The 14,168-nt window shown below is 50.3% G+C and overlaps 1 protein-coding gene across 1 annotated transcript; it reads left to right on the top strand.

Annotated features, from left to right (window-relative positions):
- Window positions 1-8,190: 8,190 nt before the first annotated feature.
- On the top strand, window positions 8,191-12,040 carry LOC125949273 (uncharacterized). Its single transcript, XM_049676173.1, has 5 exons — window positions 8,191-9,207; window positions 9,276-9,571; window positions 9,651-10,479; window positions 10,597-10,714; window positions 11,310-12,040. The coding sequence occupies exons 1-5, from the start codon at window positions 8,303-8,305 to the stop codon at window positions 11,577-11,579; spliced, it is 2,418 nt and encodes an 805-aa protein (XP_049532130.1). The 5' UTR covers window positions 8,191-8,302; the 3' UTR covers window positions 11,580-12,040.
- Window positions 12,041-14,168: the final 2,128 nt, after the last annotated feature.

The raw sequence follows: 14,168 nt of genomic DNA, 5'->3' as shown, positions 1-14,168 counted from the left end.
ATTTCGCTATGACGTTCTAATTAATCTTATATCTTCTTCAGTTTAAAAGCTCTTTCAGAATTAATAAATAAATTAATGGAGAGAAAATTCTGTGCTCCAAGAAACAGGAATTTTATTAACGAACAAACGACTTTAGTAATGTTACACTCCTACACACATTTTCGTATTATGTTTCTGGAGGTCTTGTTTGCTTTCTTTTACTAGCACCTTATAACTACAGATATTCCAAGACTTTTTTGAAACAGTTGCTCCATTTCTCCTGTTCATTCTATAATCCATATTCATATAATTTTTCTCAATCATTTCAATCTATCTTTTAAACAGACGTAATGGAGTAATTTCAAAATGTCAAGGAGCAATAATAAAAATACTCAAAACTTCTATCACTATTACCATAAATACCTACAATAACGCGGTTGCGTCAGTGTATAAAGGACGGTATCCCCAAAATATAGCAGCTTCTTACAGGAGTTCAACGACAGACGACAGGACGTTGGAGCTGCTACCATATTTGCGCCCGCAACCGCGGGTGCATGGTACTTCCTCCGAAAAAAGTGCATCTGCTACGCTTTGCGTTTATGCGCTTTACGTACATTGGATTCAATTCTGCCTCATATTTCTTACCGAACCTCCGTGCACCGTACAAGAACAAGGCAGAGGAAGCAAAAGAAGAAACACCTTTAATGCTAGCCAGCCAAAAAGTGTATTTGCCGTCCGCCGTTCGCCAGTGTGTTTGGCTTCCTCCTGCACCTTTTCCTGCCGGTCCAGCATCACGAGCCAACGAGGCATAATAATGGGTGATTTTGTGGGAAAAAGTAAGCATTTGTTCAAGGTTTGTGGTTGCCCGGTCCCGGACGTCAACCCAAACGCAACCAAACGAGACCGGCCGGGCCTTCAAGTGGCTTCAAATCGCTGCCAACCAACTGCTCCTACGTCCTGCGTCCTGGCGTCGGACGATCACAAGCAGCGCGGTGTAGACGAACGGCCCGGGCACTCTTCCACCATTCCACCTGGCCTGGGGCCAGGAGCCTGCCCCAGGAGCGTTCAAGACGCGACGAAGCAATGCTCCTAATGCTCTCCTTGATCAATGATGATGGTTCGGTTGTGTTGGGTTGGAAAATCGCTTTATTTATGGGTTGCGCTGCTGCTGCTGCTGCTGCTGCTGCTGCACTCACTGCCAGGAACAGAAAAACAGGGCGAAGGAAGAAAAGTTGGGGGGCAAACAGACCCACAACCGAGTGAGTGCGTTCAGTTCGAAACAGGAAGCATAAAAAAGGGGTGAGAATGAAAATGGAATCCACAAAAATCCGCAGACGATGCATCCGATCCGCTGGACGCGGACCCCGGACGAGACGCAGTGAAAGAAGCGATCCGATGCACAATATTTTCGTTGCGAAATGAGATGTTTCGCCGTGGCAATGGATTCATCGTCGTCCTCGTCGTCGTCGTTGGCGAAAGGATGTCCGGTACGAGGCGGCGACTGGTCCTCCTCTCGCGGGTAGTTGCAGTTGCAAATGCATTTGAATGATAAAAATCTATCCCGGCCAGTTGTTTATTACACCAGGATGTCTTTCGTGCCGTGCCGTGTGCTGTGCTTCTCGCGCACGGCACAGCTTCACGGAGAAGTCGCACGGAGGACGCAGCAGTTAGAAGGAAGGAGAGAACATGCTACGATTTCAAACAAAGGCCAACTTCCGGTGCAGGCACGGATGCGCGCGAATGCATTAATCCTGCGAAACCAAAGAAATGGGGAGTAGTGGAATAATGGGAATGTATGGCAGACAGGCAAACAACAGCACCGAATGTGCACCCGTTATACGGTGGACAGTATAGTTTTCTAGTTTCACACATAAGACTGACAACCTGAGGGGAGGTGGGGTCGCTACCAGACCGTCTCTGTTAACGGGACGCTACGCCCTGGTGGTGTTGCTGCGTCCCAGGTTGCACCGGGGGTTTTCAACACCTCGGCCCGGCTTGCTTGACGAGCAGATGCACATTTATGCAAATTTACGCACCTCGGTTACCGCGGTTACCGTCTTCGCGCGCCAAATGCTGGTCTCGTGAATGGATGGAAGCTGTTGTTGCTTCTTTGTAGGTTTTTTTTTAACAAATTCCAAGCTTCAATAGATTCTCCTTCACTCCCGGCGCTGGTTAGCCGTTACAGCATCCGGGATGCATCCGGGGTACGTTGACCAGGCGACCAGAAGATAGCCGTTGCCCGCAATGGATCGCTATGCACTTTTAAGGCATCTGGCAGCAGCCGGTCAAGCCAAGTGCGTACGTACGCGGCAGATTTTTGTTTAAACAACGGCTCCAGGAAGTGCAACATAAATCGTATAATGCATGCTGCTCCCTGGTCCTGGTGTGTGTGTGTATAAGTACTGCTGTAGATATGCACTCCGGGTGGGCATGCTTCGGTCCAGTAAAGCCATTCAACAAGCGGCCATATGCGTACAGCATGTGTGTGAGAGCGCTCGCGGAAACGTTGGCGTCACCCTCCCGGGTGCATCGCAATGGAAATTGCAGTCAAAAAACGCGAGGGGAGCGAACGCTACGCACATTGCAGCGATTCGCGGGATGCGGAAATGCGCTTGCAAGGCGCTGCACTGCTGCATCCTGCTGCTGTTGCTACTGCTGCTGCTGGAGTCGTTTGCCGTCAGCTTGCAGAAGGATTGATTTCAAAGTTCAACGAACTGTTTCGAGCCCGGTGAAATTGTGGTTGGGCCCTGGGTTTGGGTTTGGGGGTGAGGGTGAAGGCGAGTAGCAGGAGCTGGGGATTGATTTTCATGCTTTGTTTTCGAACACACTTCGAACCCCATCGTTATCCTTCGCTTGTGCGTCGATCTTCGTCGCATTTGGTGCTTCAGCTTCTGCCTTTATCCTGCGCTGTAATCGACGGCGAAGAATCAACGAACGGAGAATCATCGAAAACACTCTCCCATCAGCCCTGGACCGGCCAGGGCAAGGCGTACCTAGTACCGTGTCGGGAATAGGAAGTTAATTAACATTTTCCAACCACACACACACGCGCACACACGTGTATATATGCATCCTGGCGGTTACCGTCTGCCATCCATATCCCAGAGGATACGCTGGGATGCAATAAAAGTGCAACCCCTTGGAAGGTACTGTGTACTGTGTGAGTGAAGTGCATCGGACGAGGGCATCGTCCGGAGAAGTGGGCCGGAGTAATACAATTTAAGGCCTCCGGGGCTGCAGGGAATCAGGTGCACTTCCCGATGCCGATGCAGTTGTTTCTTCGAGAAAGTTTGTCCTATACGACAACACCACCACCATCGATGCACTCTCATCAATCGATGGTAGCCTTGCGGCATCTGGTCGGACACGGCGGCGGTGACCGCGTAAAAAGTGGAGAAAAGAAGATAAACGGTTCGTCAGAGAAGGGCAGCCTCGTCGTTGTTTTCGTCCGCGGGTTGGATGAAAATGCGCGCCAAATTTATGGTGCGTTGTCACTTACACTACATGCACGCTGCATTTACTTCTCATAAAGCTGATGCTGTAGAAACCAAGTGCTCGCAAAACAGAGAATATTGGTCGCCTTTCGTGGTTGCTAACCAAGCCTACAACTTGAGATTTTTTTAAAGTGTCTATGGTTTATTTAAGAATACTTATTATAGAATACGAATTTACTTAACACAAATCGTTGCAATAATTGAACACGACCAGCATACAAAGCCACTCCGCTACCACTGGTGAATGAAATGGACGGAAAAGGTTATATTTATTGCATTCTCGAAGATTATACAATCAAATCTAATTCAGACGAATGGCGGCCCACGGAGCCCACGGAACGATTTCGGTGGTTGTCGTTCTCTGCCCGTTGCGTTCGCCCACTCGCGGTACGAGAAACAGCGGCGGCAAAACCGGCCGGGAGTTTGCAAAGTTTATTGACTTCTTTATTGCCAAATTTCTCAAACGCCTAATGCACCACTCACACACACTTACGGCTAGGGGACTAAAAAAAGCACAAAAAGGAATCAAAGAAAAGAAGGAAAAAGCGACCGTTTGCCAGCCAGCCTCGTGGTTGTGGAGCTAAACGGGGAGCAAAGGAAAGCATCGGAGGACGATGAGGGCCAACTGTGGCCTGCGACTGCAACTGCGAATCTCTTCTCTCGTGCAGCATTCCCCGTAGCAGCAACAGTGGTATTGGTGGTGATGGTGAAGCGTCTCCACCATTCGCTGATGCGCCACACCGTAACATCGTCCGCCAATTGGCGGTGTAAACGGGCAAAATATTTCAAACGCCTCGGTCTCCACCAAGCAAACCCGGCCGAGGCCAAAACAGGCGTACAAAGATTGCAAATGCAGCAACAGCGGCAACAACAACAGCAACAGCAGCAGCACCATCCCCAAGCGACTAGCGATTCTGGGAGGGCATCGCGCATGGTGCGCACCACGGACAACGCCACGGATACCGCCAGGGCCGTGTGCGCGATAGCGAGTGACGAAGATGCATCGCGAAAATCTTCTTTCCGTCTTTTCCCTCTACTTGCACGCTACTTTTTACATCTGTGCTGTGCTGTATGTGTGTTTTCGTGTGTGTGAAAAATGCGATTTAGGGAGCGATTGGTGAAGCGTGTTCTAAACGGCAGCGAATTATGGCAGCGAAGGTGTACTTTCACTAATGATGCGGTACACAGCAACCATCAAATAAACGCAGCAACCGGCGCTGATTAATGAATGCCAGGCAGTTTTGATCCTTCGAGGTGTTCTTAGCAACGGGCGAGCTTCAATAAACAAACAACAACAACCACAACGACAAGACGCGATAAGCAAGAACAAGCGAAGAAACCGCGAATGCCGAACTGCCTAAAAACCCGATTGCCGGTCATTGGCATAGCCCCCCTTCCGCCTAACCACCATGCTCCTTACCTCGATGCCCGCGTAACAGGCTGGCCGGGTGTGCAGGCCGGGATGGTAGCTTCACCAAACCCAAAACTGCACATCAACCGCTGCAGAGAAAGAGAGATAGCACTGACGACGACAACGACGACGGCGACGACGACGATCTGCAACAGGGCGGAAGGGGTGGGGGGGGGGTTCGAGCCCGGTGCATATGCTGCACCGTTGCACGGTCGCGGTCGAAAAGCGCGAATCGGTCCCTACATCGTGCAAGTCATTTCGCAAGTCGGTTTTAACACACACCGGCCCCTCCCTGGGTGTGCCTTTGGTGGTGTTGGTTCTGGGATGCGTGCGTGCGTTTATTTGGGGACGGGAAGTGCCGATCGCGGGAGTCGATCGCCGGGAGGGGTTTTCAAGTCCAACCAAGCCAAACCTAAACCACACATAAGCAGAGCAGCAGAGGGGCGAGTGAGGTGGCGGTGCTTACACACATTAAGGTGCGTTGTTTTCGCGATGGAGGGAGTGGAAGGATGAAAGGGTGACTGATGATTAGGACTGACTCGCTCCGTTCGCCAGCACAACACCAGCGACCGCGGAGACGACGCGGGGTGTGTGTAGCATTGGACACACGATAATGTCGCATCAAAATTGCACATTTGAAAACGGAAACCAACCTTTTCTGGGCACTGAAGGGGTAGGATGGGAAGGTAGGAGTTGCAGCAACGGGTGTGTCCGTGCGGAGGTTTGACCAAGCCAGAGTGCATTAGCCAGGGAACGCATCTCGCGAAAGGAGAAAAAGAAAAAAACGCGAATACACACTCACACACATACTTAATGGCCACCGAAACGGAGTCCAAAGACCTTTCACGTGCACCATCCATGCATCCTTATTGGAGGGAGGGGTTGGTGGGGGGGGGGGGGGGCTGCCTGTCCATGGAGGTGAATATTTATAACATTCTCTACTATACCGGCATCTCTCGTTCCAACGATGCGACACCCCGAGCGAGCGCATCTTGCGGTGTCTCTTGTGTGTGATCTCGCAAGATGGCGTTGGCCTTTACCTGGGGATCGCAGGAAAGGAAGCAGGAGCGGGGAGGCTAGTTGGTGGTGAGGGTGCCCGCCAAGCGAAAGTAATAATGCAAATGTTGCAAATTAGTCTGTCCAACGTGAACCGTCATTTTAGAGCGTATTCGATGACACATACGCAGGAATAGAAGAGAAGAGTTTGACGTGTGCTTACGGTGGGGGGGGGGGGGGGAAATGGTGGCTTTTGGGTGGCGGGGGGAAGGTGTGTAGGAAGGAGGAGGAATTGTTGCTAAATTTACATTTCGAAGATCAGAATCGTCGTTTCGATGTCGTGCGGTGCACGGTGCGCAGGTCGCGCGCGTAGTAGGCTGCACAAGCTTGCAACTGCGTTCTATTTCAAGTTCGTGTAGATATGAGGTGATTTATGCCACGCGCGCTTTGTTGCCCCCGGACGCAACGCAGCCCCGATGATGGGGGAACATTTTTTGTATTCTTTGCCTTTCACCCCGCAAAACCACATCGATGACAGAGGGTGTTAGCTAATATTACTTTTTACGCCAACGTCATTGTGAGAACGGATTTATTGCTGTAAGATGAAGATCTAGGATCATGGTACATAATATTAAAGCAAATTAGAGGGACTGATTGTCCTTGCCTGATACGTACGCATGATCCTACTTGCGAATCGATCTCCCATTTTTTATTGTACGGAATTATCTTCAAAATGGTACATTTACTGCACCGTATCATCATCTTTAGCGGACGTGATCAGTTACATGCCCGCTTTTTCAAGCAGACAAAGGAAAGAACATGGTTTACATCGATTTCTCTTCGACGCATCTTCGAAACATTCAACTCACATTTCGCATACACTCGTCAAGTATTTATTTATTGGCGTTAGATGAGAACCAAGAGAAGAAAGAGAGGATCGGAACATCTTTAATCGCTAAAAGATCTCGCAACGTTGAACGATCAGCAAACCGTGTCCCGAGTGCAATCACTTCTCCCGGAGGCTGCTGCTGCTGCTTTGAACGGCGAACCGCGAGTTAGGAAGATGTGTTCTCATGTTCCCCTCTGCGTTGCACATTGTGCGTTCGTTTTTTTGGGGGGTTTCGTTTGCCATGTTGTGTGCGCGCTGTTAACTTATTTCGGGACCAGCGCAACAGTTGTAAAAGATTGAAGAGCGCAGCTTTGTTTTCGTTTTTGGCTAACGTCGCATCGTTCGCAAGTTTGCCGGTAATGATTCTAGCACAAGTGCATGGTCGCGGTGAAACTGGCAGGATGCGTTCGCACGGCGGCAGCAGTCGTTGCTTATTGCACCCCCTACCCTTTCCCCCTATTCCGAGGAAACGCACCTCCCGTCGATCGTGTTGTTTGCGGTTGTCTTTTGCTGTTGCTTCCTTCGATCTTCGAACGAGATCGACCGCACCAGCAGCAGAAGCAGCGGCAGCAGCAGCAGCAGCTGTTGCCGAAAATAAAGATAAAAAGTGCATTGCACTCTTTTGCGGGTGAATCTTGCGTTCTGCGCCAGCGTGTATGGGGTGTTGAGTTTCAGTTTAATGGGATAATCAAACACCGTGTGTCGATCGTATGCTGTTATTAAATCATTATATTACTTTTTGGGCGACAAGTGCCATGTGGATGGGCTCTTTCTAACAAATATCAAGTTTCCTACAGCTCCTAAACTTTGAAGCCAAGCTGGTCGTGGTTAATCTTCCTGAGTCTGTAGAGACCATAATTTGCTTTTTTCGTAAACCTTAACCTGATTAGGGAATTTGAAATTTGCATCAAGGAACGAAGCAAGTGAATAGTAAATTAAACTGAACCGCGCTTGTTTTTAGGACGCCTTTTTATTCTTTTCTTTCCAACGCCTTTTTATTCTTTTCTCTCCCCGCTGCATCCGTATGCATTGGATGTGCTCATTTTTGGTGCAAACAGGCCATTGACCCCTGCTTAACTAATTAGACCCTAGGCGCGGTCGCGGCATGATTGGTGAGGTCAGCGTGAATCGATAAACAAACAGATAAACAAGTCAAACGTTGTATGAACCGAGCGTCGTCCCGGGGTACGAAGAATTCGGAGAACAAGGAGCAAGGTGTTCGGCGCACGTTGATTTTTTGAAAATTCCGCTACAGCGTGCTATGTGGGGGTGGGCAGTTGACACTGCTCGAACCGGTTTGAAACTGCTCGACGTCGGCCAAACTCGTGCAGTTGTGCTTTCTCGCTCGCTCTTAGGCGCTAGAGCGAGATGGCAAGGGGGTTTGCGGCTGTGTGCGTGCAAGGGTTGTAGTTAGGGCGTTGGTGACTCAGGTAAGCAGCAAGAGGAGGAAAAGTTCGGACAAGTGTCGGTTGAGTTAATGAGGTTTTTTGGAGTTTTTAATTTAATGAAATAGTGTGATAGTTTTACAGTAAAATGAGTCTATTGTGGCGCAGCTACGGCATATTTGCCGTGCTTTGCTGCATGCGTGTGCTGGCGCAGTACGAGTGGCAACCGAAAGACGCGTTCGATGAAATCAAAATCCGATTTGATAAGGTGAACGCGGACAACTGTCCGATTCTGCCGCCCCGGGACCTCACGCTTCCGGAGGACAGCGTTTCGCATCTGCCGGACATCAAAGATGTGAACATCAATCCGATATTCCCGAATCGGACGGCGCTACTGCACCTGCACAACATGGCCCTCAGCCGCGCCTTCTTCTGGAGCTACATCCTGCAGAGTCGCTTCATACGGCCCGCTATTAACGATACGTACGATCCGGGCATGATGTACTACTTCCTCTCGACCGTGGCCGACGTTTCCTCCAGTCCGCACGTGAACGCTTCTTCGATCTACTTTGCTCCGAACTCGTCCTTTTCCTCGTCCTATCGCGGGTTCTTCAACAAAACGTTTCCCCGCTTTGCGCCACGCACCTACCGGGAGGATGACTTCAACGATCCGATCCATCTGCAGAAGATCTCAACGTTGAACACGTTCTACGTGCGCGATCTGGGAGCTTTTCCGCCTAACTCCGTCCTGCATGATTACACCATCAAGAACTACCACATTAACGAGTGGTACAACCTGTGGTTGCCGGATAACGTGGAAAACCGGCATGATACCAAAACCACGTATCAGGTGGAAATCCGCTACGCCAACAACACCAACGAAACGTTTACCTTCCATGGGCCACCGGGAGCGGACGAAAATCCGGGTCCGGTCAAGTTCACTAAACCCTACTTTGATTGCCGGCGCTCGAATAAGTGGCTTGTGGCTGCCGTTACCCCCATTGCCGATATCTATCCGCGCCACACCCAGTTCCGGCACATCGAATATCCGACGTAAGTTTGACGCGCAGCCATTCGATCATGTTGCGGTTCCGATAATCGTACGTTTATGTTTTCCACAGATATACCGCCGTTTCGGTGCTGGAAATGGACTTCGAGAGGATCGATATCAACCAGTGTCCGAAGGGAGAGGGCAATAAAGGACCGAACGTATTTGCCGATACGGCGCGCTGCAAAAAGGAGACCACGGAGTGTGAACCAATCGATGGTTGGGGATTTAGAAGAGGCGGATATCAATGTCGCTGTAAGCCTGGTTTTCGCTTACCGGGTGTAGTGCGGAGACCGTATCTAGGCGAGATACTGGAGCGTGCCTCCGATGAGCAGTTCTACAATGGATTCGATTGCATGAAGATTGGATGTTAGTAATGGGGGCCTTGTGTTGAGAATGGATTCGTTTAATGATTTTTCTCTTTTTTGCCTGCTTCCAAAAACCACAGGGATTCAAAAGGTACCGATCAAGTGGTTCCGCTTGCCACAATACACTCGCGAACACTATCTCGATCAGTATTACGAGTACAAGAACTTCACTACCGGACCGAGCTCCTTGCACTCGGAGAAGCTAAACATCAACGAGGTGCTAAAGTTCATCCTGGGTGTGAATGCACGTTCCTGCAAGAACTACCACCCGCAGGATCTGGTTCTGACTGGAGACTTTGCATACGAAGCCCGCAAACAGTTTGAAAACGAGGCCAAAATGGCAATCCGGTTGGCGAATTTCATCAGCGCGTTCCTGCAAATTTCGGACCCGAACGAGGTTTACTCGGGCAAACGAGTGGCCGATAAGCCGTTGACCGAGGATCAGATGATGGGTGAAACGCTGGCGCTGGTACTGGGTAATACGCGCATCTGGTCAGCGGCAACGTACTGGGAGCGCCGCAAGTTCCCCAATCGCACTCTGTTCGCTCCGTACGCGTTTAAGAAGGAGCTAAACACGCGCAAGTTCAACCTGCAGGATATGGCCCGGTTCAATAAGACGGGCGAGGAGTACATTGATAAACCGTTCTTCCGGTTGCTAAAGCAGCGCTGGGCCTCTAATTTTGATTCGCTCGAGAAGTACTATCTCAAGATACGGCTGCGGCATAATGAGACGGGCGAGTACGCGCAGCGGTATGAGCATTTCCCGAACTTTTACCACGCCGCCACCATGGACCATGGCCACTGGACAACGCCCCAGTACGACTGCCAGGGTCCGGTGAAGAAATGGCTCATAACGTACGCGGTGCCATTCTTCGGCTGGGACAGTCTGAAGGCGAAGCTGGAGTTTAAGTAAGTTAACGCTCGACGAATGGACCCGACGGCTCCGGAAATGCAGTTTTCGAAATGGGTTTTGCTAATCGTCTTCCCGTCCTGTTTTTTTTTCTTTTCTCTTCCGTCGGCCCACAGGGGAGTCGTTGCAGTTTCAATGAACATGCTACAGCTGGATATCAACCAGTGTCCGGATAATTATTATGAGCCGAATGCATTCAAAAACACTCATAAATGCGACGTGAAGACTTCATACGTAAGTGCCCTCTTTTATTCTCTCTTTTCCGTTTCCTCCTGCCTGCCAAGTTCCCGGGTGTTCGGTTTTCGATTTCATCCTTTATTCGCGAATCCGGTGACGGCTAGCGGTGCTGTGCTGGCTGCGACCATTGGCAGTAGGAACCATTTTTGCGTCTGTATGCGCTCTGGCCGCGGTTCTGGCGTCCCTTGCCATTCGCCACCGGTCTGCCGGAGTATGGTGCCATTTTTGTTTGGCTTGCGCCGCATGCATTACGCTTCACGACTCTCGTGTCCTCTGTTACCTGCACCTTGTTCCGATGCCCTTACCTTGGGTCATCGTGGGTCTCGATCCTTTTGTTCGTTACCCGGGGCAACCGTGGTTATTGCTGGAGTGCCCCTGAATCATGAATAGAACACGCGATGCGAACAGAGGCCGTCTGTGGAAGCTGCATTGCGCGCCAACCTCGAATGCGCTTGGCATGGGACCCCAGACATAGACCCGCGCGTACCATTAGAGGACATTGACCCGGTGTCGCTCTTAACGGCACGATTTGTTCATGTGTGAACCGTTCTGATGTGTTTGTCTTCCCTGTTTGTTTGTTTCCTCATTGCAGTGTGTACCTATACTGGGCCGTGGCTACGAGACGGGCGGTTACAAATGCGAATGTCTGCAGGGTTTCGAATACCCGTACGAAGATCTGATCACCTACTACGATGGGCAGCTGGTTGAGGCCGAGTTCGAGAACATCGTCGCTGATAAGGAATCGCGCTACGATACGTTCAAGTGTCGTCTGGCCGGTGCTGCCGCCTTGCAGGTTCAGCTAACGATTCTCTCCTTCGTCGTTCTGTTTGGGTGGATACTGTTGCGTCGAAATCAGTGCTAAGCGATGGTGTGATCGGCGATCGCAAAGAAAGATCGGCGACTTTGCTGTGCCTTTTTAGATTGAGAATCTCTGAGGAGTGCGCGAGCTGCAGCTAAACATTTCCATAATCTCATGGTACATTCCCTCCATGCAGTAGATGCATTCCACCGTTACGAACACTAGACTTTAAGAATCACTTATAGTGTAGCTAAGGGAATCAAATCCGTCCAAACCGATGACTGCCGTTAATGCATGCATGTCGGCTGAACCGTCCACGAAGCACAACTAGTATTTGCTTTTGCAATTTGATAATTTGCTAGATGATGTATGTATAAGCAATCTTCCATTAGGGTCGTTACAGAAATGTATAAATCTTAAACAAGTGGCCTTCAGTAATGTACAATCTCAACGAGCGAATAGCCCGATTACCGTGTAAACCACGAGTGGTTTTAATGAAATAAAAAGCCATTATTTTTAATTCTTTTAAACCATCGTGTACCGTTTCTTCATTTCGGCAGACGTTTCCTCCATTTCCTATTGTGCAGGTGTCTGTACAGCGACCTGTCTCGGCTAGTTTTTGCTCTACTGCTTTGTGGTGGGACACGGGACAGCTTGAAAAGGAAATCTTTTCTCATTTTTTTCCTACCGTTCCTAGATTCCGACATTCTCTGCGTGTACCGGAGTGCCGTGTGCCTTCTGCTAGAAAAAAAGAAAACTCTTGGACAAACGCAACCTTATGGTTAACCGTAGATATTGCTGCAGGGTGCTCTTTCGGGTGTTAAAGGTGATGAGCGTCGGAAACCTTCTCTCTGGATGGATGGTGGGGCCGACCATAGTGAATCGCCCTGAAGATAGCTTAACGGAGGGGTTTAAATAGGTGCTTCCTCACTTTTTTTTCGCCATCACGGATTCCCTATCGTACATCAGCTGCCTGCCGGCATGCCGGCCAGCTTGACCATATTGCAATCCTCGGTCCGGCTGCCACCATACCCTCTCGGTACGGTTGGGGTCCCGGTGTACTTTCCGTGCCGGAAAGGAAGTTGTGTAATCGCTCCGAGTGCCGAATAGCACACACATAAACCCACCAAAGACACACAAACGCGAAATCCGAAAGAGTCTTCGGGTCCAGGTTTCTATTTTGACTCGAAGATCCACCGAAACAGCCGTTTGCGCCGCACGGCGCTGTGCCATCGCACCATCACCCCTTCGACCTTCGCCACCCCTTTCGCGATGCAGACAGCAATTGTCCATCGCGCAAGGAAGTTAACTGGACAGCCTATTTAAAGGGATGAATGGCCGAAAAGGTTCACATTATAATATTTTAATAACAAAAACATTAATATACAGCGGCCAAGCGGCAGCGGTGCCTAGCAGGAGACAAGATAATGCTGTCGATGAGGCCGCTGCTGCGAAATGCTGCCGTAAGGACGTGCAGGGATGGCACACGGGGAAGATAATTCGAATGGGGTGAAAATGTACCGAGTTTGAGATCATCGTACCGCTGGAGGGAGGGGAAAGGGTTCATCTTCGCTGCAAACACCACACCCTGCTGCTGTCTTGCAGCTTATGTGTATCCTGCCGGACACAATGGGAGAGCGAAAGGACCGATAGAGAAGGGTTTAAAGGGAAAGCGAGAGCCATTCGCTCACATACACACGTGTTGGATCTTCGAGGATCTCTCTATGGTCACCTCCTTGGCGATGCCGGAGATCGAAAGCGAAGAACAGCGAGAAGAACAGCATTTCCCGGTTTTATGTGCCAAAACGGAGTCTCGTGATGCTCAACGATGGAATGGAATGGAATATCGCCTAAAGGAAGCCTCTGGCGATGTGTGCACGCCAAGCGCTTCTCGATGGCCACTTTTTTTTACCGCTCGCCAGCGGAAGTTGCCGCTGGACGAACGAAGAAGTGTCGTCACCGGGCGAAGCGAAGCGTGAAAAGCTGCATCGGTGAAGAATCTGGGCGGAGCAGCGACCGAGCGTCCGAGCGTCCGAGGGACCGAGCGAACGACGGTCAGACAGATACCAGTGCACACGTGATCGTAGCTGGCTGCCATGCCAGAGGGGAGGCTGCGGCCAGCAACTCCGCGGTGACCTGTTTCCGTTTTCCGTTCCGCACACACAACCTAGACAAACCACACAGCCCGCGGGATCGGATGGCAGGACCTCGTCATAGGCCTGCCGGAATTTCCCACCACACACCATTCCATTCCATTCCACTTTCGAATGTTCCGCGGTGCGAGGGTTTTAGGGAAAGATTGTAGCGAAGAAATAAGGCAAAACCAGATAACACGCGGTGGACGGAAATTATAGAGACAAAAAAGGAATCTGCTTCTGTTTCCTCGTCTTCTTTTGCTTCTTGATCGTCGAATAGAACCAGTAGAGCATACAATTGTGCCCTCGGAACGCTTCTGCTGCTGCTAAGAATTGTTGGATGAGCTTCCACAACAACGAGCATTGAGTGCGCTGCATATTTGTTTTAGCTGTCCCGGTATTTGCCCTTGCTCTTTTCCCAAACCACCGCCGATCGCCTTACACGTTCCCGTGGACATGTAGGCCTGCCGGGAGTGTTTGCGACACTCCATGGCGATGGGGAGCGATAGCCCTAGAG

This window comes from Anopheles darlingi, chromosome 2, assembly GCF_943734745.1.
Source record: "Anopheles darlingi chromosome 2, idAnoDarlMG_H_01, whole genome shotgun sequence".
Lineage (NCBI taxonomy): Eukaryota > Metazoa > Arthropoda > Insecta > Diptera > Culicidae > Anopheles > Anopheles darlingi.
This window is presented reverse-complemented; position numbering and strand designations above follow the sequence as displayed.

Coding starts and splice junctions, on each gene's coding strand:
- LOC125949273 (XM_049676173.1), top strand. CDS start 8,303: ATGAGTCTATTGTGGCGCAGCTACGGCATATTTGCCGTGCTTTGCTGC. Junction 9,572..9,650: donor CGATTGCATGAAGATTGGAT/GTTAGTAATGGG, acceptor CAAAAACCACAG/GGATTCAAAAGGTACCGATC. Junction 10,480..10,596: donor AAGGCGAAGCTGGAGTTTAA/GTAAGTTAACGC, acceptor GTCGGCCCACAG/GGGAGTCGTTGCAGTTTCAA.